We start from the raw sequence: 26,294 nt of genomic DNA, 5'->3' as shown, positions 1-26,294 counted from the left end.
TCTATATGATGCTGCCTGCAGATTTGCCTGCATTTTTTTAAGTGACAGGTTCCCTTTAATGCAGTGTTTTCCAAACAATGTGTCTCCCACTGTAGCAAAATGCTGTCTGGGCATGCTGGGAGTTGTAATTTTGCAACATCTGGAGACACACACTATTTGGAAAACACTGCTTTATGCCCCTTTCACACTACAGGCATCATTCTGCTTTTTTATGGGGGGAAAAAAATGCAATAACTGGTAATAACTGATGACCATCATCTGGTATTTTTAATGTTTGTTTTTTGTATATTTAAAAAAAAAAAATTTTTTTTAAACATCCGGTTCCCATAGACTTCAATGTAAAATTGTTAATGTCCGGTTATTCCCTATTTATTTATTTATATTTTATTTTTTTGTAACTGACATTAGCAAAAAATGACATAACCTGATGCAAAAGGATGGTCAAAAAATCCCATTGACATGAATGGGATTTTTTTTTTGACGCCCGTTTTCAGGACTTTTTTGCCGGGAGTAAAAACTGAGTTTTTGTTTTTAAAGGATGATACCTGTAGTGTGAAAGGGGCCTTTAATGAGTTAATATTGTTATTATAAAACTGTCTTGACAAAGAAAAAAAAAGTGTCGCTACGCCAAAGGAAAAAGTTACGGCCGTCGGAACGAATTCAGGCAGAAAATAAACAATCGCAGTTATCCGAACACATAATCGTCTATGACTGGTTCACTGGTCTGTATAATTTCCCTCTTCTAAAGTGAATTCACAGAGGATATAAATTAGAGGCTTCTGTCACTTGGTATCAGAGAGGGGGAAGGAGATGGTTTTTGGGAGATTGTGTGGTCTAGATGATACACAATTTTCATCTTGTGCTGTGATTACAAAAATTGGCACAATAATTGGGTATCATCTCGTCTTTTGGTTCAGAATATCCTTTTGTTTGCTCCTTGGCTAAACATCTGTCTCCTCACAGATCTCCGCACCGAAGGCTTGTTCCGTATCCCTGGGAACAGCAATCGTCTACAGATCCTTAAGGACTCTCTGAACAGCGGGATAGACATCGATGTGGATTCGGGAGACTTTCACCCTAATGATGTCGCCACGCTGTTGAAAATGTTTCTGGGTGAATTACCCGAACCGCTGCTTACACACAGGCATTACCACGCGCATCTGAAGATTGCTGGTAGGTTGTCATTGCACTGTTATTCCCGACTGCCAGTCCCCGCCGATCACCCCCCTCAATATTGGTGACATCCAAATGTGATCACTGCCCCTTGGTGAGAACATCCTGGCTTAAAGGGGTACTCCGCTGCAGAGCGTTTGGAGCAAACTGTTTCGAACACTGGAGCCGGCGCCGGGAGCTCGTGATATCATAGCCCCGCACCCCCTTATGACGTCACGCCCCACCCCCTCAATGCAAGTCTATGGGAGGTGGCGTGATAGGCATGGAGCAATAAATCGCCTATTGGACGACTGAGAGGCAGGTGAGGACCCTCCTGTCGTCCGGTAAGCTGATCGAGACATCGCGATTTTGTCCCGATAGTCCCGATCAGCTCCGCTGAGCTGCCGGGATTCTTTTACTGTCGCTTTAGACTCCGCAATCAACTTTGATTGTGGTGTCTAAATTGTTTAATGCCGGGCAATGGCCCGATCAGCCGTGCCCGGCATTAGACATGGGTCCTGGCTGCCCGTGGCAACTGGGACTCACAGGGTTTAACCTGTTCTCAGCCAGTGAGAACGGTTTAAACCCGTTATACTGGACCAGGGCATACAGGTATGCTCTGAGTCCTTAACCCCTTAAGGACTCAGGGTTTTTCAGTTTTTGCACTTTCGTTTTTTCCTCCTTACCTTTTTAAAAAATCATAACCCTTTCAATTTTCCCCCAAAAAGCCATATTATGGCTTATTTTCTGCGTCACCAATTCTACTTTGCAGTGACATCAGTCATTTTACCCAAAAATTCACGTCGAAACGGGAAAAAAAATCATTGTGCTACAATATCGAAGAAAAACGCCATTTTGTAACTTTTGGGGGCTTCCGTTTCTACACAGTGCATATTTCGGTAAAAATGACACCTTATCATTATTCTGTAGGTCCATACGGTTAAAATGATCCCCTACTTATATAGGTTTGATTTTGTCGCACTTCTGGAAAAAATCATAACTACATGCAGGAAAATTTATACGTTTAAAAATGTCATCTTCTGACCCCTATAACTTATTTTTTATTCCACGTACGGGGCGGTATGAGGACTCATTTTTTGCACCGTGATCTGAAGTTTTTATCGGTATGATTTTTGTTTTGATCTGATCCCTTTGTATTCATTTTTTTTTTTATGGTATAAAAAGTGACCAAAAATACGCTTTTTTTGGACTTTGGAATTTTTTTGCGTGTATGCCATTGACCGTGCAGTTTAATTAATGATATATTTTTATAGTTCGGACATTTACGCACGCGGCGATACCATATATGTATTTTATTTTTTTATTTTATTTACACTGTTATATTTTTTTTTTTTATGGGAAAAGGGGTGATTCAAACTTTTATTATGGAAGGGGTTTAAATGACCTTTATTAATATTTTTTTTTACTTTTGCAGTGTTATAGGTCCCATAGAGACCTATAACACTGCACACACTGATCTTTTACACAGATCACAGGCTTGTATTAACACGCCTGTGATCAGTGTTATCGGCGCTTGACTGCTCCTGCCTGGATCTCAGGCACGGAGACGTCATTCGTCGATCGGACACGGAGGAGGCAGGTAAGGGCCCTCCCGGTGAAATCGCGGCGGTCCCGAACAGCCCGACTGACTAGCCGGGATAGTTTCACTTTCACTTTAGAAGCGGCGGTCAGCTTTGACAGCCGCTTCTAAAGGGTTAATACCGCACATTGCCGCGGGTCCCGGCCGTTGATGAGCGCCGGGACCGACGCGATGTGATATCATATTGCGGGAGCCGGTGCAGGACGTAAATATAGGTCCTGCGTCGTTAAGGGGTTATCCAGGAAAACTTTATATATACTCGGGAACCGCCCAGTTTAGAAGCAAATACCCATAGCAAACCTCTTCTAAACTGGGCGGTTCCCGAGACACGTGTCATCAGAGAGCATTTAGACAGAAAAGAACAAGCTTAACTTCAGAAGCTCATAAGTACTGAAAGGATTACGATTTTTTTAATAGAAGTAATTTACAAATCTGTTTAACTTTCTGGAGCCAGTTGATATATTTTAAAAAAAGTTTTTCATGGATAACCCCTTTTAAGGATCAGGGATGCAGGGTGTATGCATACGCCCTGCGTCCCCAAGAGGTTAATTCCTATTTTTCTATGGTTAGTTATTTGCTGCCACCCTGTGGCCTTTTTTGGTAATGCTCATGGTTTCTCTCTCCTGAAAGCTATGATTCATTTCCTTTGTATGTAACCACACCCCTGCTTAGTGCCATCACTTCCTGTGTCATGGCTGCCTGCATCTACCACATGTAACAGGGACTCATGTATTCTGCGTGCTAAGCTAAGGAAAGCATAATCATTGCATAATACTGAAATCCATTCATTCTGCTGTATTTGATGTACAGAATAAACCAGCTTGTGGATGAAAACAGTATTGGTGAGTTCAGTGATCTGATCGTCCGCAGTGGTTATTTCTGCTTATACAGGCCAGGCATAGAGGTCTTACAAGGGATGGATGGCTATCACAACAATCTGAGTAAGAATACAGTGGTCCCTCAACATACGATGGTAATCCGTTCCAAATGGACCATCGTTTGTTGAAACCATCGTATGTTGAGGGATCCGTGCAATGTAAAGTATAGGACAGTGGTCTACAACCTGTGGACCTCCAGATGTTGCAAAACTAAAACACCCAGCATGCCCGGACAGCCGCTGGCTGTCCGGGCATGCTGGGTGTTGTAGTTTTGCAACATCTGGAGGTCTGCAGGTTGTAGACCACTGTTAGAGAAAGTTGTACTCACCTGTCCCCGCCGCTCCGGACCGTCACCGCTGCCCTGGATGTCGCCGTCCATCGCTGTGGCTGCGTCCCCGGGGTGTCCCCCGATGCTCTGGCAAGGCCTCTGCTTCCCCGGCATCCTCGCTCTCCGTCGCCGCCATCACGTCGCTATGCACGCCGCTCCTATTGGATGACGAGACGGCGTGCGCAGCAACGTGATTACGTCGGAGAGCGCCGACCATGCAGGGGATCCCGAGGACAGGAAAGTGACCGTCAGCGGACCACACGGGGCACCGTAAACGGCTATCCGGTGACAGCTGAAGCAGTTTATGCGATGGCCCCGACATACAAAAGCATCGTATGTTGATACTGCCTTCAACATGCGATGGCCTCTGAGACGCCATCGCATGTTGAAATTATCGTATGTCGGGGCCATCGTAGGTCGGGGGGGGGGGGTCACTGTACAGTGTATTTGTGTAGAAGGGGTCCTGCAGCTGACCTGTCATATACAGAATACCTCTCTATTGTGGATACATGACCGCATCTCCTCTGTACTGTCTCATGTATGAAATGTACGAAGACCTTGGCCGCCTACATCTTCCTGTAAACTTATCACAGGGTGAGACACATAACCTCGTGAAGGGACTGGATATGAGATACAGACACTCGGTAGACATTGGGTCTTATTCACACTTTTTTTTTTTTTTTTTTTTCTTCTACACAGACCTAATGCTTTTTGACGACAAGGGTAACCGGATGGGGGTACCCGATAAGGAGCGACAAATCGAGGCCCTGCAACTCTTGTTCCTCCTCCTCCCGTCTCCCAACAGGAACCTTCTCAAACTACTCTTGGATCTCCTGTACCAAACAGCCAAGAAACAGGACCGCAACAAGATGTCCGCCCACAACCTGGCCCTGATGTTTGCCCCACACATCGTATGGCCCAAAAACGTAAGTAGCCAGAATCCTGACTCGTAGGAGGAATATTTTTAGCAGGCAATCTGTTGCTCCAGATAAGCGCCAGATTTTGTAGAAACTGAAGCTGCTGATCCGAAAGATATTCAATAACGTGATACTTTAGTGGGACAGAACTGGCATCTTCTTGGCTACGGGAATGATAGTGCGTCACGTACATGTATAGGATGCCTGAATTGTGCCTTTCAGTTCTGCAAGATTCGGGAATATGTTCAAGGGAATTTGTGCCAGGCTATGGCAGAGACGTGTCTCTAGCTAAGGAACTCACAGGAGAAGAAAGTTGGGACTAAACATTTACATTAAAAAAGTATGGTTTATTTAAACCATTGGTTCCCAACCAGGGTGCGTCCAGCTGTTGCAAAATTACAACCCCCAGCATCCAGACATGCTGGGAGTTGTAGTTTTACAACAGCTAGAGGCCACCTAGTTGAGAAACACTGGTCTAAAGGGAACCGATCAGCATCATCACCCACACTGACCTGATGGTACTGCCTGTGCAGGTTCTAAAGCAGTGGTCTCTAACCTGTGGACCTCCAGATGTTCAGATGTTACAAAACTACAACTTCCAGCATGCCCGGACAGCCGTTGGCTGTCCGGGCATGCTGGGAGTTGTAGTTTTTGCAACATCTGGCGGTCTGCAGGTTGATGACCACTGTTCTAGAGAGTCTAGAAACATGTAAATTAGTCTTTTCCTAGCTCCTTGGGGCAAAGGTACAGCCTCACCACTGGTCCTTGAACAACACCCCCTTAAAGGAAATCTGCCATCAGAATCACCCGCACTAAACCTGTTACAGAGGCTTGTAGTGCAGATGATCCTGAAACGCTCTTTACCTGGTTAAAAATGGTTCAGCTGTTCTTCAGACATCTTTATTTTTAGTTTTCTGTTATTCCCTGGCTTGGGACTCAGTGGGAGGTCTTATCATCTCGGACTCGGCTATACGTAATTCTAGCTGGGTGGAGCGGCCGCCCGGCTCATGAATATTCATGAACTTATCCTCGTAGTCTAACTCCTTTTTCTAGGTCTGGTGGGGAGGGCTGCGCATGCGCTGCGTTCCGTACACCCGGAAGCGGCGTTCTCCCCCTGGCTTCACTCGAGCTGCGGCCCTATACATGTAAGAAGACGGGCTGCATGAGTGAAAAGCCGGGGGGAGAACGCCGCTTCCAGGTGTACGGAACGCGGCGCATGCGCAGCCCTCCCCACCAGACTTAAAAAAGGAGTTAGACTACGAGGATAAGTTCATGAATATTCATGAGCCAGGCAGCCGCTCCGCCCAGCTAGAATGACGTGTAGCCGAGTCCGAGATGATAAGACCTCCCACTGAGTCCCAAGCCAGGGAATAACAGAAAACTAAAAATAAAGATGTCTGAAGAACCGCTGAACCATTTTTAACCAGGTAAGAAGCTTTTTAATCAGGATCACCCGCACTACAAGCCTGTGTAACAGGTTTAGTGCGGGTGATTCTGATGACAGATTTCCTTTAAAGGAGTACTGCAGTGTAGGTAAAAGTATCCCCTATCCAAAGGGGATAGTCCTAGCAACCGGACACCCCCACCTGCAATTTCCTGCACAGCGTTTCTGGCTCTCTTTGCGTACAGAGTTGCGTTCGGGATGCATCCTCCATTCATCTCTATGGGAGAGCCGTAGCTACAGCGGTTTAAGTGTATCCGACCCTCCTATAGAGATAAATGAAGGGTGGGTGCCGACCCCCGCTCCATACGCGATAAGAGCCGAAGCGCTGTGCAGGAGATTGTGTGGTGGGGTCCCAGAGGTTCAATAGGGGATTCATTTTCCCACACTCCAGAACCCCTCTAATGAATATTCATAACTTTCTTCAGAAGCCTGTAGCTAAGGGTGCGTTCACACGGCAATCTGTCCCCGTTTTTTTTTTTTTTATTTTTTTTTTTAATCCCCGTTTCGGTTCCGTTCTTGCAGGCTGTAAACGGATTAAAAATGGTTTTAAAAAATCCCATTCATGTCAATGGGATTTTTTTTCTTTTACAGTCCGTTTACATCCGTTTGTACCTGTCTGCACTCATTTCTGTTTTTTTTTATTTTTTTTTATTTTTTTTTTTTATTGATGGCAGAAAAAAACAGCACATGCACTATTTTTTTTTTTTTCCGTCAAAAAACTGCTACAGTAAATTTAACATTGAAGTCTATGGAAAACGGATGAGCCTTTAATGTCGTCCATTTGCATCCGTTTTTTCAATCCGATTATTTATTTATTTTTGATCCGTTTTTACTTCTGAGCATGCTCAGAACATACATTTTTTATTTTTTTTTTTAACTGAACAATAACGTATCCAAACAGATAACATCCGTTTGCATCCGTTATTGTCAGTTTTTTTTATTGGCTGGAGAACAGGGCGGATCTAGACGGCCGTGTGAACGCAGTTTAACCTGTAGCATCAGTGCGTATGCGTTTCTTCTACATTACGCTCAAAATGGCATAAATGCCTGAGATAGGAGTACCCCTCTAATTCCAGTCTTATTTTCTATCCTAGGTCACTGCAAATGATTTGCAAGAACACATAATAAAGCTAACCAATGGCGTCACCTTCATGATTAAACATTCTCAAAAGCTTTTTAAGGTAAGTTTATACACACACACACACACACACACACACACACACACACACACACACACACAAAAAAAAAATTCAGATTATTTCAATGTACTATGCATTTCCATCCCTCACTCTTTTAGCCTATTTATTTTATTTTTCTTCCTCCTAATTCTGTATGTGTGTGTGTAAAATGGACGAGGTGTCAGCAGAGAGCACTGTGGTCAGACAGAAAGGAAATTCAAATAGAAAAGAACTTCTTGTGGAACATACAGCAGCTGATAACCCTTCCAGTACTTAAAAAATAAATAAATAAAATAAAAAATCTTAAGTACTGGAAGGGTTATCAGCTGCTGTATGTTCCACAAGAAGTTCTTTTCTATTTGAATTTCCTTTCTGTCTGACCACAGTGCTCTCTGCTGACACCTCTGTCCATTTTAGGAACTGGCCAGAGCAAAATAGGTTTGCTATGGGGATTTGCTCCTACTCTGGACAGTTCCAGATCTGAAGTGTCAGCAGAGAGCACTATGGTCAGACAGAAAGAAACTTAAAAAGAAAAGAACTTCCTGTGGAGCATACAGCAGCTAAGTACTGAAAGATTTTTAAATGGAAGTAATTTACAAATCTGTTTTTAACTTTATGGCTCCAGTTGATAAAAAAATAAAGAGAGAAATAATTCCAGTGGAGTACCCCTTTAACCCCTTCACGACGAGCGACGTACATGTACAGCGCCGCGAAGTGTCACTTGATGCGCGGCGACGTACGTTGCGGGGTTCCGGGAGCACCGCGTCACCGGTAGCGGTGATCGGACCGGGATGACTGCTGTTATCTAACAGCAGGCATCCCGGCACATCGCCGAGGGAGGTCCTGAGACCCCCCCCCCCCCATGACCGCGATGCGCGCAAATCGCAGGTCAATTCAGACCTGCGATCTGCGCGATTCCAGGTCATACGGGTCACTGGTGACCCGGAAAATAAGAGGGATCGGGGGTGTCCGAGACACCCTCGATCCCCCTAAAGGGATAGGAGTTTGGTGGCAGGGGTGCCACCCCTCCTATCCCTGCTATTGGTCGGCCGAGCGACCGACCGATAGCAGACCGGGGGAGGGGGGGTTAAAGTTCGGTTCCCCCGCTTTGCCCACCTATCGGTGTCCGGGCAAAACGGGGGAACCGTCCAGGGAAGGTCGGCGCCGAAGGTCCCTACCTGGATTTCGGATCACCGTTCGCGATCCTCCCCCACGTGCGGCGAGGGCAGCAATACTTCCGGGTCCTGCTAGGTGAGTTGTTGCCTAGCAGCATCCGGAGGGCCACAGTTTACAGTGGTCTCTAAACCGTGGCCCTCCAGATGTTGCAAAACTACAACTCCCAGCATGCCCAGACAGCTGTTTGCTGTGTGGGCATGCTGGGACTTGTAGTTTTGCAATATTTAGAGGGGTTCAGGTTGTAGATCACTAAGTGGTCTCAAACTGTAGCCCTCCAGATGTTGCAAAACTACAACTCTCAGCATGCCCAGACAGCAGTTTGCTGTCTGGGCATACTGCGAGTTGTAGTTTTGCAACATCTGGAGGGCCACAGTTTTGAGACCACTGGACAGTGATTTACAACTTGAACCCCTCTAAATATTGCAAAACTACAACTCCCAGCATTCAGGAACAGCATAAGGCTGTCTTGGCATGCTGGGAGTTGTACTTGGGTGCCTCCAGCCATTGCATAACTACATCTCCCAGCATGCCCTTCCGCAATCAGTACATGCTAGGAGTTGTAGTTTTGCAACAGCTGGAGGCACACTGGTTGGAAAATACTGAGTTAGGTCATAGAACCTAACTCAAGGTTTTCCAGCCAGTGTGCATCCAGCTGTTGCAAAACTACAACTCCCAGCATGCATGGTCTGTCAGTGCATGCTGGGAGTTGTAGTTTTGACCCCCCCTCCCGTGTGAATGTACAGGCTACATTCACACTGGCGGCAGATTACAGTGAGTTCCCCGCTACAAATTTGAGCTGAGGGAAATTTTTCGCCGCAGCTCAAACTCCTAGCGGGAGACTCAGTGTAATCTGCCGCCAGTGTGAATGTAACCTAAAAACACTACACTACACTAACATAAAATAAAGAGTAAAACGCTACATATACACACGTACACTGCAGCCCCCCCACCCCCCCTTCCCCAATAAAAATGAAAAACGTATTGTATGGCAGTGTTTCTAAGATGGAGCCTCCAGCTGTTGCAAACCAAAAACTCCCAGCATTTCTGGACAGCAATTGACTGTCCAAGCATGCTGGGAGTTTAGCAACAGCTGGAGGCACCCTGTTTGGGAATCACTGACATAGAATACCCCTATGCAAGTCCCTAATTCAGGCCTCAAATGCGCATGGCGCTCTCACTTTGGAGCCCTGTCGTATTTCAAGGCAACAGTTTAGGGCCACATATGGGGTATCGCCGTACTCGGGAGAAATTGCCTAACAAATTTTAGGGGGGCTTTTTCACCGTTTACCCCTTATGAAAAGGAACAGTTGGGGTCTACACCAGCATGTTAGTGTAAAAAAAATAATTTTTACACTAACATGCTGGTGTTGCCCTATACTTTTCATTTTCACAAGTGGTAAAAGGGAAAAACGCCCCCCCAAAATTTGTAATGCAATTTCTCCCGAGTACGGAGATACCCCATATGTGGGCGCAAAGTGCTCTGGGGGCGCACAACAAGGCCCAGAAGAGAGGAGTGCGCCATGTACATTTGAGGTGATTTGCACAGGGGTGGCTGATTGTTGCAGCGGTTCTGACAAACGCAAAAAAAAAAAAACACCCACATGTGACCCCATTTTGGAAACTACACCCCTCACGGAATGTAATTAGGGGTGCAGCGAGAATTTACACCCCACTGGTGTCTGACGGATCTTTGGAACAGTGGTCCGTGAAAATGAAAAATTTTGCACAGCCCACTGTTCCAAAGATCTGTCAGACACCAGTGGGGGGGTAAATGCTCACTGTACCCCTCATTACATTCTGTGAGGGGTATAGTTTCCAAAATGGTATGCCATGTGGGGGTTATTTTGCTGTTCTGGCACCATAGGGGCTTCCTAAATGCGACATGCCCCCCCGAGCAAAATTTGCTCTAAAAAAGCCAAATATGACGCCTTCTCTTCTGAGCATTGTAGTTCGCCCGCAGTGCACTTCAGGTCCACTTATGGGGTACCTCCATACTCAGAAGAGATGGGGTTACAAATTTTGGGGTGTCTTTTCTGCTATTAACCCTTTAAAAAATGTGAAATTTGGGGGGAAAACCAACATTTTAGTGAATTTTTTTTTTTTTTTTTTTTTTTTTTTTTTTTTTACATATGCAAAAGTCGTGAAACACCTGTGGGGTATTAAGGCTCACTTTATTCCTTGTTATGTTCCTCAAGGGGTCTAGTTTCCAAAATGGTATGCCATGTGTTTTTTTTTTTTGATGTTCTGGCACCATAGGGGCTTCCTAAATGCGACATGCCCCCCAAAAACCATTTCAGAAAAACGTACTCTCTAAAATCCCCTTGTCGCTCCTTCGCTTCTGAGCCCTCTACTGCGCCCGACGAACACTTTACATAGACATATGAGGTGTGTCCTTACTCAAGAGAAATTGGGCTACAAATATAAGTATACATTTTCTCCCTTTACCCCTTGTAAAAATTCAAAAATTGGGTCTACAAGAACATGCGAGTGTAAAAAATGAAGATTGTGAATTTTCTCCTTCACTTTGCTGTTATTCCTGTGAAACACCTAAAGGGTTAAAACATTTACTGAATGTCATTTTGAATACTTTGGGGGGTGCAGTTTTTATAATGGGGTCATTTATGGGGTATTTCTAATATGAAGACCCTTCAAATCCACTTCAAACCTGAACTGGTCCCTGAAAAATTGCGAGTTTGAAAATTTTGTGAAAAATTTGAAAATTGCTGCTGAACTTTGAAGCCCTCTGGTTTCTTCCAAAAGTAAAAAGTCGTCAATTTTATGATGCAAACATAAAGTAGACATATTGTATATGTGAACCAAAAAAAAAATTTGGGAATATCCATTTTCCTTACAAGCAGAGAGCTTCAAATTTAGAAAAATGCAAAATTTTAAATTTTTTCATCAAATTTTGGGATTTTTCACCAAGAAAGGATGCAAGTTTCCACAAAAATTTACCACTATGTTAAAGTAGAATATGTCACGAAAAAACAATCTCCGAATCAGAATAACTAAAAGCATTCCAGAGTTATTAATGTTTAAAGTGACAGTGGTCAGATTTGCAAAAAAAGGGCTTCGTCCTAGAGGTGAAAATGGGCTCCGTCCTTAAGGGGTTAAGGGGGACATGTCCGACGCAAGCACAGAGTGCATTCGCTTGCTCCAAGAGTCTGCTGTGCTGGGTCTCCATCCAATCACTGTAGGCTGCTCTGTAACCCGGTCTTCTGTTTTCATGCTGCAGTCTGATAGGACAGGAGTGAGCACAGATCTGTTTTAGGCTGGGTTCACGTTTTCCCCCATACGGGAGCGCATACGGCAGGGGGAGCTGAAACCTCGCGCTCCCGTATGTAATTCATTTCAATGAGCCGTCCAGAGTGAAACGTTCGGTCGGCTCATTTTTTGCACTGTATGCACTTTTGCACTTTTTCCCCGGACCTAAAACTGTGGTCAACCACGGTTTTAGGTCCGGCTGTAAAAGCCCATACGGTGCAAAAATGAGCCGACCGAACGTTTCACTGCGGCCGGCTCATTTAAATGAATTTCATACGGGAGCGCGAGGTTTCAGCTTCCCCCCCCCCCCCCCCCCCTTGCCGGATGCGCTCCCTTATGGGAGAAAACGTTATGTGAACCCAGCCTTAGTCCCACTCTCAACTTCTGGACTTTGTTCCAACTTTTAAAAAAAATTTTGGAGCCAGGATTTTTATTAAAAAAAACTTAATTTTTTTTTTTTTTTTTTTTTATTATTATATTAGAAAGTTTAATGTGTTGTCAAAATGTACAACATATAAGAGGTGCTTGATTCTGACGGTGCCCACTTAAAGGGCTACTCCCATCTGAGCACTGATGTCCTATCCATAGGATATGCTGTAAATGTCTGATGCAGCTAATTTATGCAATTTTATAACTCCCATAAAGGTCAATAGGAGTTAGAGGCACTATAGCTCACAGTGCTTGGCTCTCTATATAACTCCCATAGAGGGTAATGGAGTTGGCTTTCTGGCCACCTCTGGCAGTAATATCCAGGATGAAGGGGGGTGCGGGTCCAATGGCAGATCATGTAAATATCCTGGAAATGTCCAGACTAAATATTTTTAAAACTTTTTTTTTATGTAGTAGTTTCTCTGGAAATAGCTGACAATATTGATTTGCAATAAGATCAACAGACAGAACTAATGGCCGGATTATTCTCACTTTCCCTGTGTGGCCAATTTAACATTATCTCTGAATTCTGTGAATTCCCAAATGGTTCCCAGCAATTCTCGGTTATTACATTTGTTGGCCAATTTAATGTCCGCAGCTCTCGCTCCAGTGCCACAGCGCCGGTTATATAGGAAAGCTGGAAAGGTCAGCCAGATAATGTATAGGCGGGAGCCCTGTGTAATTTGGATCACCCACTTGTCAGCCTGCATTGCTCATCATAATGGCCGAATGATGAATGTGAGATGCCAGGTATAGAAATCCTCGTAGTTGTGGTAACATAATGATTTCACCTCCTGTGTCCCTGTATGTAATGTGCGAATATCAAAGCACCTTCATCTCCCCCCCCCCCCCCCCTCCATATACAGCTGACAATTGGTCTCAGCAAGAGGATAAGGAAATCCTCGGTTGGGGTCAGTTTCTATATATTTTTTTTATTTCTTGGTTCTAAACTTATTTTAAAAAAAAAAAGAGAATTGTGGTTTTTGCACAATAGAAAAAGGATTCATCCCAAGTTTTAAATTTTTTTTTCTTCTCTCCCTGCCATTTTTTTGAATGAAAGAGGAGCACTAGTCAGTAGCTGCTTAACCTTTCACTGCAGTGTATGCCCCACCCAGTGTGCCTCCAGCTGTAGCAAGACTACAACTCCCAGCATGGAGTCACACTGGGTGGGAAACAGTGACCAGGGACATTTAAAGGGGTACTCCGCTGCTCAGCGTTTGGAAACTGTTCCGAACACTGGAGCCGAGAGCTTGTGACGTCATTGTCCCGCCCCCTCATGACAGCACGCCATCATGCCCCCTCCCATAGACTTGCATTCAGGGGACGGGGCATGACATAATGAGGGGGCGGGCTATGACATCACAAGCAGCCGACTCCAGCGTTCAGAACAGTTTGTTCCAAACGCTGAGCAGCGGAGTACCCCTTTAATGTGCAGGGGACAAACCCTGTGTAGCCTAGCCCCATTTTCAGTATTGTTGTGACCCCAAGCCATCAGACCTCTGTCATGTATCCCCGCTTTATGGCATAACATTACAAGATATGGGGGGGAGGTGGGGGAAGCCTGTAAAGAAAATCAATCGCTGAGGTTTATGCTGCAATAATCCAAGCTGTGACAGCACGCACCATACAGAATTTTAAAGGGGGAAATACCATTAAAGCGTACCTGTCCTATCGCATAACAAAACAATGCTTCTGTTACTCGCCATGTCATGCAGATGCTTCACATTCTTTTTGTGTCTCTAGCTTCTGTATTTGCCTCACAAATCCCTCTGTTCTGCTGCTCACCCATTCTGACATCCACTGCTCAGGAAAGGGCATGTCTGAGGCAAGCACTGAGCCTGCCCTCACTCACCATGCATTCACTTCCTTCCTGTGTCTGCTGTGCTAGGTCTTTTCATCCAATCACTGGATGAATCGCAACTTAGTGTTCATTTAATGCAATATTTAAACCTATCCACAGAATAGTTCAGTGGTATCCTGATGGGGTATTAACACTGTTATGTGGTTCCAGATTGTGCTTATTTTCACGGGCCCCATTCAGTGACATGCCACTGCCATTCTTCTCTGTACCGTGCATAAGTACACGTGTTGAGGTTGCGACTAGGCACCATAGATGGGGGTACGTGCCCCCGCCATCGCCACGCACCCGCCGTCGCCGCTGCCGGACCTCCGCCCAAGTGTGGAAGTCCCGGGAGAGCGGGGCACAGCGGGGTGAGAGAGAAGGGAAAGCAGTTGCGGTGGCGGCTCCGGATGAGTGGGGATCCGGCAGGCTGCGGAGGGATCTGACTGGCCGGTGAGTGGTTGACGGTGGCCCTCAAGACGATGCATCTGTGAATTGGGTAACAGAACCTAACTGAAGGTTTTCAACCGGTGTACCTCCAGCTGTTGCAAAAGTACAACTCCCAGCATGCACGGTCTGTCAGTACATGCTGGGAGTTGTCGTTTTGCAATAGCTGGAGGTTTGCCCCCCATGTGAATGAAACCCACATTCACACGGGTGGGTTTACAGTAAGTTTCCGGCTTCAAGTTTGAGCTGCGACAATTTTCTGCCACAGTGCAAACTCCTAGCGGGAAACTCACTGTAAACCCATCAGTGCGAATGTACCCTAAAAACACTACACTAACACATAATAAAGGGTAAAACACAACATATACATCCCCTTACACTGCCGCCCCCCCCCCCCCCCACAATAAAAATAAAAAAACGTATCGTACGGCAGTGTTTCCCAAAACGGAGCCTCCAGCTGTTGCAAAACAACAACTCCCAGCATTTCTGGACAGCCACTTGACTGTCCAGGCAAGCTGGGAGTTTAGCAACAGCTGGAGGCACCCTGTTTGGGAATCACTGGCGTAGAATACCCCTATGCAATCCCTAATTTAGTCCTCAAATGCGCATGACGCTCTCTCACTTCGAAGCCCTGTCGTATCTCAAGAAAACAGTTTAGGCCACATATGGGGTATTTCAGTACTCAGGAAAAATCATGTTACAAATTTTGGGGGCTACATCAGCCAGTTAGTGTAACATTTTTTTTTTTTTTTTTTTTTTTTTTTTTTTTTTTTACACAAACATGCTGGTGTTGCCCCATACTTTTTTATTTTCACAAGCAGTAAAAGAAAAAACTTGTAACACAATTTCTCCTGAGTACAGAAATACCCCATATTTGGGCTTAAAATGCTCTGCGGACGCACAACAAGGCTCAGGAGTGAGAGCGCACTATGTACATTTGAAGGTCCAAATTGGTGATTTGCACAGGGGTGGCTGATTTTACAGCGGTTCTGACATAAACACAAAAAAAGATACCCACATGTGACCCCATTTTGGAAACTACACCCCCTCACGGAACGTAAAAAAGGGGTATAGTGAGCCTGAACACTCAATAGCTGTTTGACGAATTTTCATTAAAGTTGGATGGGAAAATGAAGAAAAATTTTTTTTTTCATTAAAATGCTGGTGTTACCCAAAATTTTTCATTTTCACAAGGGAAAATAGGAAAAAAGCCCACCAAAATTTGTAACCCCATTTCTTCTGAGTAAGAAAATGCTCGGCGGGCGAACTACAATGCTCAGAAGAGAAGGAGCACCATTGGGATTTTGGAGAGAAATTTTGTCCGGAATTGAAGGCCACATGTGTTTACAAAGCCCCCATAGTACCAGAACAATGGACCCCCCCCCCCCCCCCCCACTTGTGACCCCATTTTGGAAACTACACCCCTCACAGAATGTAATAAGGGGTACAGTGAGCATTTACACCCCACAGGTGTCTGACAGATTTTTGGAACAGTGGTCCGTGAAAATGAAAAATTACATTTTTCATTTGCTCGGCTCACTGTTCCAAGGATCTGTCAAACGCCAGTGGAGTTTAAATGCTCACTGCACCCCTTATTAAATTCTGTGAGGGGTGTAGTTTCCAAAATGTCATCACGTGGGGGGGGGGGGGGGGGTCCACTGTTCTGACTCCATGGGGGGCTTTGTAAGCGCATATGGCCCCTGACTTCTATTTCAACCAAATTCTCTATCCATAAGCACAATGGCGCTACTTCTCTCCTGAGCATTGTAGTGCGCCAGCAGAGTACTTGACGTTCACACATGGGGTATTTCCATACTCAGAAGAAATGGGGTTACAAATTTTGGGGGGCATTTTCTCCTATTACCCCTTGTAGAAATGTAAAATTTGGTGAAAACACCAGCATTTTAGTGAGAAAAAATAAAAAATCATTTACACATCCAACTTTAACTAAAAGTCGTCAAACACCTGGGGGGTGTTAAGGCTCACTGTACCCCTTGTTATGTTCCTTGCGGGGTGTAGTTTCCAAAATAGTATGCCATGTGGGGGGTTTACTTGCTGTTCTGGCACATAGGGGGCTTCTTAAATGTGACATGCCCCACCAAAAAACCATTTCTAGTGCACCCGCCCGAACACTTCACATATACATATGAGGTATTTCCTTACTCAAGAGAAATTGGGTTACAAATTTTAGGAAGATTTTTCTCCTTTTACCCCTTGTAAAAATTCAAAAACTGGGTCTACAAGAACATGCCAGTGTAAAAATGAAGATTTTGAATTTTCTCCTTCACTTTGCTGCTATTCCTGTGAAACACCTAAAGGGTTAACACACTTGCTGAATGTCATTTTGGATACTTTGAGGGGTACAGTTTTTATAATGGGGTCATTTATGGGGTATTTCTAATATGAAGACCCTTCAAATCCACTTCAAACTGAACTGGTCCCTGAAAAATTCTGATTTTGAAAATGTGAAAAATTGGAAAATTGCTGCTGAACTTTGAAGCCCTCTGATGTCTTCCAAAAGTAAAACATCTCAACTTTATGATGCCAACATAAAATGGACATATTGTATATGTGAATCAATATATAATTTATTTGGGATATTCATCTTCCTTATAAGCAGAGAGTTTCCAAGTAAAAAAAAAGCAAAATTTTCACATTTTTCATCAAATTTTGGAATTTTCCCCCAAGAAATGATGCAAGTATCGACAAAATTTTACCACTAACATAAAGTAGAATATGTCACGAAAAAACAATCTCGGAATCAGAATGAAAGGTAAAAGCATCCCAGAGTTGTTAATGTTTAAAGTGACAGTGGTCAGATGTGCAAAAAAAGGCCTGCGTCCTTAAGGTGAAAATGAAATAAGGGCTTAAAAAATGTTAAATGAAAGTCTTTAAAATGGTATTAAAGACATTCGCTAATTTATTTTAAAATGAAATATTTGGTTTTGCCGCATGCGGAATTGTCTGAAGTGTCACTATATAGACCCAATGGGTTGTGTGCCAATTTTTTTTTTAAATGTATGAAACTCGGTGTGTATGTTCCAGCATCACTTCCACACGGCTAAAGATATTAACATGAAACTTGGGCCCACATGTTACTTATGTGTCAACAAGATAGGTGACTTAACCCTTACCCACCCCCATTTGCGAGAGTCGGGGGGGGGGGTTAAAGTCCCATACAAGTCTATAGGAAATGTTACTGCATAACTTCCAAACAGCTGGAGATATTTCGATAATGTTACTTATGTCAAGTAAAAATGTACAGTGGTCCCTCAACATACAATGGTAATCCGTTCAAATGGACCAGCGTTTGTTGAAACCATCGTATGTTGAGGGATCCGTGCAATGTGAAGTGTAGGTACAGTGGTCTTCAACCTGCGGACCTCCAGATGTTGCAAAACTACAACACCCAGCATGCCTAGACAGCCAACGGCTGTCCAGGCATGCTGGGAGTTGTAGTTTAGCAACATCTGGAGATCCGCAGGTTGAAGACCACTGTTACAGGAAGTTGTACCCACCGCTTTGACCGTCACCGCTGCCCGGGATGTCGCCGCATCCCGACGCCCCAGCAAGGCCTCTGCTTCCCCAGCATCCTCGCTCTCCGTTGCCGCCATCACGTCGCTACGTACGCCGCTCCTATTGGATGACGGGACGGTGTGCGCAGCGACGTGATGACATCGATGGAGAGCGCCGGCGATGCAGGGGATCCAGAAGAGGATGCGCCGGAGCCCCGAGGACAGGTAAGTGATCATCAGCGGACCACACGGGGCACCGTAAACGGCTATCCGGTGGCAGCTGAAGCAGTCTGCGCTGCCGGATAGCCGTTTATGCGATGGCCCCGACATACAAAAGCATCGTATGTTGATGCTGCCTTCAACATGCGATGGCCTCAGAGAGGGTTATGTTCCCAGAATGATGATCCAGAGCATAGCCAAAACTAAAAAAACATGCCCACCCCAAACCCTATGCTCTGAATCATCATTCTGGAATGTGATGTGTGTGGCCGTCCCTAACCTGTGTGGCAACAAAAAAAGTCCCCGATGATAGTGACTCAGTGACCCATGACCCAGAGAAAAAAATACCCCCAGAGGTCTTATCAGTTTGTTTTTATAAGAGTTTTTTTTTGAAAATGTTTGTGGTTTATAGGGTTAAAACTTGGAATGTACTCTGGACTTGGTACATTATGGTCAAATTATGGAAAATTTTTAATGAAAAGGGAAAATGTAGTACTCCATTGAAAGTGTAATACTCCCTGACGCAATCCTTAATGCAGAGGCCCGGGGCAAGTGCCACATTGAGTGGTGGAAGTGCTGGGGCCAAATTCAGCGCCCTGAACCCCTAATAGGGCCTGAGTCACACTGAAAAACGTGCGGCGGACCCTTGAGGATCTGTTAGGGGGTCAGGGGGATTAAATTGCCATCTCCCCATAGATACAGGAGGTGATTGGCGTGTGGAGGGGACCAAAATTTCCACAGGCGTACAGGTTCTCCCTGTGTCCTTCAGTACCAGGACGTCAGGGCCCTAAGGGCTTAAAGGAGTACTCCGTGATATTAAAACTTATAACCCTATCCTAAGGAAAGGGGATAAGTCTAGAACATTACAGACCACTGTCCAACCTAAAAAAATTCTTAGCCTACTCTAAGGATAAGCCATTAATGCTAGACACCGTTCACCGCTGTTGAAAACCAGGGTAAAATACACCTATTAGATCCGTCCCTGGTTTACACCATCAGAGCTTTATTTAATTAATTTTTTTCTGGGTATGTATAAAAAAAAATTAATTGGCAATTACTGATGTAAATCAATATGCAAATGAGTCTCCAGCTGCTGTATATTAAACCAACATTGCGTCCGTTGAAATTAGTGTGTACTTAAAACTTAACCCCTTGGTTGCTTTGTGACCTGGAATCTGTCATTAGGTTGTCATGCCAACACACTCCATTCTGTCAGTCTGGAAGTAATGTATGGATACCCGAAGCGTTCTTTTAATGATTTTTATCTCTTGTGGATTATTATAGCGGGTCCCGTGTACCTGAACCCTGCGTATCACTAATTACTGGAGGGTGAAGGGTAGCGGTGACCAGGAAGCGAGGGGCATCCGTAAGTCATTATGCCGGGCTTCATTGATTCCCCGACTCTTTGCCCCATAGACAGTGCGCTGAAACCTAGGAAATGAAGCACGCTGCTGCTGCTCGATGTCCTAAACCAGTGATTCCCAACCAGGGTGCCTCCAGCTGTTGCAAAACTACAACCCCCCAGCATGCCCGGACAGCCGAAGGCTGTCCGGGCATGCTGGGAGTTGTAGTTTTGCAACAGCTGGAGGCACCCTGGTTGGGAATCACTGTCCTAAACAGGGTCTCGGCACTGAGACATCGACCGATCAAAACTTTTGACATGTTGGAGGGACATGTCAAAAAATTTAAAGCGACACTATATTTTGCACCGTTCACTGTGCAGCATAAATAACATGTTGCTATTTATTCTGCACCTCGGTACAATTATGTTTGTATGATCTCTTCTATAATTCTTTTGTATACCACATAATTATTGACAGTCATTTAATTACATTTAATTTAAAAAAAAAAAAAAAAAAAAAAAACCTCAAATGATCTGGCAAGGCCTAATAGTCATACAGCTATGGCAATTCTTTGGCGCCTCACGGTCACATTGTGGATTGCTGTTGGCAGAGATAGGGTTAGGCTGGGCTTGCAAATAAGGGGAGACTTATCAAAACCTGTGCAGAGGAAAACTTGTCCAGTTGCCCATAGCAACCAATCAGATCGCTGCTTTCATTTTTCACAGGACTTTTCAAAAATGAAAGAAGCGATCTGATTGGTTGCTATGGGCAACTCAGCAACTTTTCCTCTGGACGGATTTTGATAAATCTCCCCCATTGTGTTTTGGGTCAGTATTTTTAGAAGTGGAATTGACACAGAGAAACTATATTTGATAGTCCCACTCCTGGTGTTGACCAAAATACCAAGTGCATGGGCTCCGTGTGTGTGTATACAGTGATCCCTCAACTTACAATGGCCTCAACATACAATAGTTTCAACATACAATGGTCTTTTCTGGACCATTGTAACCAGACTCGCCATACATTGTTACAGACAGTCCAGATCTGTGAAACGTGTCAATGGCCGGAAGAACCGACCAATCAGAATGGGCATTCACTGGTAAAACATTTGTAATACAAAAGTGCATGCACTGACTGGTGTCTGGTAGCGCCCCCTACAGTACAGGGAGGTATTACATGTTCTGTACTCTTTACCTGGGCCAGGGTTTGCTGCTCCTTTGGACACCAGGTGAGGGCGGCTCCATGTTACATTTTTAGGACATTGTGTACTGTACAGGACCCTGAAGAAGCTCCTGCCCTCTACATAGACAGTGATTACAGCTCCCAGCAGATCTTTATTACTTTTATATATAAGGATTTTGCTTCATCTGTATTAGTTGCTGTATCTACTTTTGTTTAATCCTGACTTTTATTTCCCTATTTTTGGATAACCTTTTGGTGGCTTCAGAACCAATTACCAGGTTTCCATAGTTTTATGCTCTCAACATATGGTTAATGGTCATCCTGGAACCAATTTATTATTGTATCTTGAGGGACCACTGTATAGGTGTTCATTGTAGTTATAAATATATCCACATACACAATGAGACAGTGATTCTCTAAACCAATGTTTTCCCAACCAGGGGTCCTCCAGCTGTTGCAAAACTACAACTCCCAGCATGCCCGGACAGCCTTTGGCTGGAAAACACTGCTCTTAACCAGTGTTTCCCAACCCAGTCCTCAAGGCACACCAACATTCCGGGTTTTTTCAGTTACTCCATTGGAATAGAACAGGGAAACATTTAAATCCTGGACTGTTGGTGTGCCTTGAGGACTGGGTTGGGAAACGCTGCTCTAAACTGACTTCCATGTCTGTCTGAGATACCAGTGGAGTCCATCAATCAATGACTGCCAGGCCGTGTGTGTGTGTGTGTATATGTATAATATATATATGTATACAGATGTGTGTGTGTGTATGTAATATAAATATATAGAGAGATAGAGTATAGAGAGATAGAGATGTGTCTCTCTCTCTGTGTCTCTCTCTCTGTGTCTCTCTCTCTGTGTCTCTCTCTCTCTCTCTGTGTCTCTCTCTGTCTCTCTCTCTGTCTCTCTCTCTGTGTGTCTCTCTCTCTCTCTCTCTCTCTCCTCTCTCTCTCCTCTCTCTCTCCTCTCTCTCTCCTCTCCTCTCCTCCTGATATTGGCGGAAGATGAGATGCTAAAAGAAATCTTCCCTGAACCTCCCATCTTGGCCTTCAGACAACCACACCATTTAAAACAAAAGCTGGTCAGCAGAAAATTACCTACAGAAAGAACAGACAAAGACAATGGGAACAAACCCTGCACCAAACCTCGCTGCAAACTCTGCCAACATATCTGTACCAAGATGGAAGCCACCCACAACAACAAGACCTATAACATTAGGGGACTATACTCCTGCACATCCCCAAATGTGGTCTACATAATACAATGCACCAAGTGTGACATGGGGGGGCTACATTGGTGAAACCAGCCGAAAACTCAACGAAAGGATGAACCTACACGATACTGCAACATTTTATGATTTGCATCTGCATCACTGGACTAATAGGGCTACTCAAATTTACTATATATTTAGAGAGCGAGCGCCAGAGATAGATAGATAGATAGATAGATAGATAGATAGATATATATACCGTATAAGCCTAGTTTTTCAGCACGATTTTTCGTGCTGAAAACGCCCCCCCCCCCCCCTGCTTATACTCGAGTGAACTCACCGCCTGTCAATCCCTTCTCAGTGGTCTTCAACCTGTGGACCTCCAGATGTTGCAAAATTACAACTCCCAGCATGCCCAGACAGCCATTGACGACGCACAGGGACGTTCATGCGCAGGTACGTCTGCTGCGCACAGATGTCCCTGTGCGTCGTCGTCAAGGCAATGTCACTAGGCCGGCCTGGAGCGGAGAAGAGGGCCTCCCGGTGTAGATGGACAGCCCGGAACGACATACCCTCCCCACAGGACGGTCCCTGCAGCATAGATGGCTCGGACCAGCTCACCCTTCCTTCCCACCGAGGGGAGGTGAGTAGAAAACTAAAGGGGGGTCTGGATGATGACGAAGGCCCGGCAGTGGTCTTCAACCTGCAGACCTCCAGATGTTTCAAAACTACAACTCCCAGCATGCCCGGACAGCCGATGGCTTATACTCAAGTCTGCTTATACTCGAGTATATACGGTGTATATATAAATATATATATATATTTATTTTTTTCTCCACTGCTTTCCAGAACACTTTTAAGTCTCTCGTTATATAGTGGCTCCTTGAAGCAGCAAACTCTCATCTCAGAGGAGTTGTGCACAGCTGTCCTATACAAATCGAGTATTAGAGTCAGATAAGTCACTATGTGGGTCTATTGTATACAGTATATAATGTAACCGCTAATTCCACATTAGTTAATGCAGCCGCTGCCTTCCCGCTTTCCTCTCTTGCAGATGGATTTTGTCTAATGAAAACTAATTTTATATTTGCACACCCGAAATTGAATTACAATGTAAGACGTCCTGCCATCTGTGCTCTGTATGTGTCTGAATGCTTCTCCGCTTCTCTTCTAGGCACCTGCTTATATACGAGAATATGCCCGGCTGTACTTCAGCGGCAGCAAGACTCCCTCCTCCAAGGTAATGATGGAAACTAATTAGAGAGGTACATAGAGAATTATAGACTGTACAGACGAAGGGATATATACACATTCTACCATCCCCTCTCTGCAAGCCGGGTGGAGGATGGATCCATGTTTAATACATAGGGGGTCAGTAACTAAAGGGGTCTAGTCTGTCCCGGGGTGGGGAGGTAAAATGGATTCCTGCCTCAGGCCTGGGCTACACTGCAACTTTTTGTCTCACTTCTCGATTGATTTTAACTATATAGCTTCAGGCCAATGCAATACACGGAGTTATATGAAATGGACTGCAGCCGTCACTCAATAGTTAAAGGGGTACTCCGGTGGAAAACATTTTATTTTTTTTGTAAATGACTTCTTCTATTAAAAAATCTTTAACCTTCCAGTAGTTATTAGCAGCTGTATGCTGCAGAGGAAACCGTTTTCTTTAATTTCTTTTTTTGTCGTGTCCACAGTGCTGTCTGCTGACACCTGATGCCTATATCAGGAACTGTCCAGAGCAGGAGAAAATCCTCATAGCAAACCTATGCTGCTCTGGACAGTTCCTGACACTGGCATCAGGTGTCAGCAGAGAGCACTGTGGACAAGACAAAAGAAATTCAGAACGAAAAAAAATTTCTTCTGTAGCATGCAGCTGCTAAAAAGTACTGAAAGGGTAAAGATTTTTTAATAGAAGTCATTTACAAATCTGTTTACCTTTCTGGCAACAGTTGATTTAAAAAAAATAATAATAATAAAAAAATTCCACCGGAGTGCTATAAAGTTGGTTGTCTAAATCGGCAATCCTAGCTGCAAAAGGAAATTCTCAATGTACACTCTGCGCCAGAAGTCTGTGGCAGCCAGGACCATTAAATCCATGATTCCATATTGACACAGGAAAACAATCCCTCCACAAGCTGTACGTATATTATAGCCCCCACACTCTCAATGTCAGGCTAGGGTACCATGGGCCCACCAGGATAAATAGCTGGAGGTTGGCCCTCAGGATTATAAGAACATGTGCACGTCCACTTATTAATGTGTGTTCTCCTAATTGTACATCAAGACGGGTCATCAGGAAGATCTGTAAGTAGAAGGTAAACAAATCTACAGTGAGATGCCCCAAATATAAAGAATCGGCCATCAATAGTCTTGTAATTCTGATTCCCCGGAATAAGACCCTGAACTGTTACTGTTAGTACTAACTAATAGTGTAAAAAGGGGAGGCAGTCCTGCTAGGCTAGGTCAGAGAAAAAGATATAAGGTCAAAAATTAGAAGAGAGAGGGAAAAAAGAAAACGTGTCTAAAATAGCATAAAATGATAACATTTATTTGGAAAAATGATGTGAGGTCTGCGGCAGGGCCCTTGTGGCGGACTGGTCACTAGATAAAATGGTTGCAATGGTATAAAATGCTAAAAATATAAAATATACACAGTGGTATTGCCCTTCACTAATTGGACAATGAGACAATGAAAGTGGGGCAATGGGACAGTGCAAACAGTATCTGTTTAGTTATACTGTAAAGTCATATTATAAGAGCCAGGATTAATCCAGATGAAAGTACATAGCAAAAAAGTTGATAACCCAATAAGGCAAATTTTCAGTAGCTCTGGAGCCTCCCAGATTGGGGCCCACTATAAACGTTTTTAGGTGCAGAGATACAGGCGATGCCCCCTCTACCCCGACGGCACGGGGACTGAATGCATGAGGGCAATCGCTATACAGTTCAGGCACTTTGTGCACACTGTAGCTGGTAAGAGGCACTGTCAGGTGAGTGCAGCTGTGCTTGCGATCCGGATACACGTCCCTCTGTCCCGGCGGCACGGGAGAAATGTAGCACCCCGGTGCTGGGGGTTGGAGATGATGGCTGGGAAGCAGCGTGTGGCAGCGCTGTGAAGCCTAGTGGTCGTAGCAGCGTATGGCAACGCTGGAGGTATCCTCTCTACCCCGACGGTACGGGGAACAGGTGAGAGAGTAGGTGAAGACCGGCAATGCGGTAACGATTGTCTCAGATGATGTGCAGGGTTGTCTTAACACAGACGCGTTTCGGGAAACTGCGTCCCCTTTTTCAATGGTGGAGGTTCAGGAAGACTATATCACCTCCACCATTGAAAAAGGGGACGCAGTTCTACGAAACGCGTCTGGTGTTAAGACAACCCTGCACATCATCTGAGACAATCGTTACCGCATTGCCGGTCCTCACCTACTCTCTCACCTGCTCCCCGTACCGTCGGGGTAGAGAGGATACCTCCAGCGTTGCCATACGCTGCTACGACCACTAGGCTTCACAGCGCTGCCACACGCTGCTTCCCAGCCATCCTCTCCAACCCCCAGCAGCGGGGTGCTACATTTCTCCCGTGCCGCCGGGACAGAGGGACGTGTATCCGGATCGATAGCACAGCTGCACTCACCTGACAGTGCCTCTTACCGGCTATAGTGTGCACAAAGTGCCTGAACTGTATAGCGATTGCCCCCTTGCATTCAGTCCCCGTGCCGTCGGGGTAGAGGGGGCATCGCCTGTATCTCTGCACCTAAAAACGTTTATAGTGGGCCCCAATCTGGGAGGCTCCAGAGCTACTGAAAATTTGCCTTATTGGGTTATCAACTTTTTTGCTATGTACTTTCATCTGGATTAATCCTGGCTCTTATAATATGACTTTACAGTATAACTAAACAGATACTGTTTGCACTGTCCCATTGCCCCACTTTCATTGTCTCATTGTCCAATTAGTGAAGGGCAATACCACTGTGTATATTTTATATTTTTAGCATTTTATACCATTGTAACCATTTTATCTAGTGACCAGTCCGCGACAAGGGCCCTGCCCAGACCTCACATCATTTTTCCAAATAAATGTTATCATTTTATGCTATTTTAGACACATTTTCTTTTTTTCTTTCTTCTAATTTTTGACCTTATATCTTTTTCTCTGACCTAGCCTAGCA

At 44.7% G+C, this 26,294-nt stretch overlaps 1 protein-coding gene across 2 annotated transcripts in view; it reads left to right on the top strand.

Moving 5' to 3' along the window:
- Positions 1-26,294, top strand: part of ARHGAP19 (Rho GTPase activating protein 19) — an 87,253-nt gene that overhangs the window by 40,107 nt on the left and 20,852 nt on the right. The window contains exons 4-7 of one of the 2 annotated variants that reach the window (XM_056529846.1): positions 964-1,173; positions 4,658-4,884; positions 7,414-7,500; positions 23,300-23,365. In XM_056529846.1, coding sequence (XP_056385821.1) covers positions 964-1,173; positions 4,658-4,884; positions 7,414-7,500; positions 23,300-23,365 — 590 coding nt within the window. The remainder of the gene's footprint in view (positions 1-963; positions 1,174-4,657; positions 4,885-7,413; positions 7,501-23,299; positions 23,366-26,294) is intronic. The other variant, XM_056529847.1, reaches the window with a different exon arrangement.

The sequence above is a fragment of the Hyla sarda genome, chromosome 7 (genome assembly GCF_029499605.1).
Source record: "Hyla sarda isolate aHylSar1 chromosome 7, aHylSar1.hap1, whole genome shotgun sequence".
Taxonomy (NCBI): domain Eukaryota; kingdom Metazoa; phylum Chordata; class Amphibia; order Anura; family Hylidae; genus Hyla; species Hyla sarda.
The sequence above is the reverse complement of the archived record's forward strand: the minus strand, read 5'-3'. Positions and strand labels throughout refer to the sequence as shown.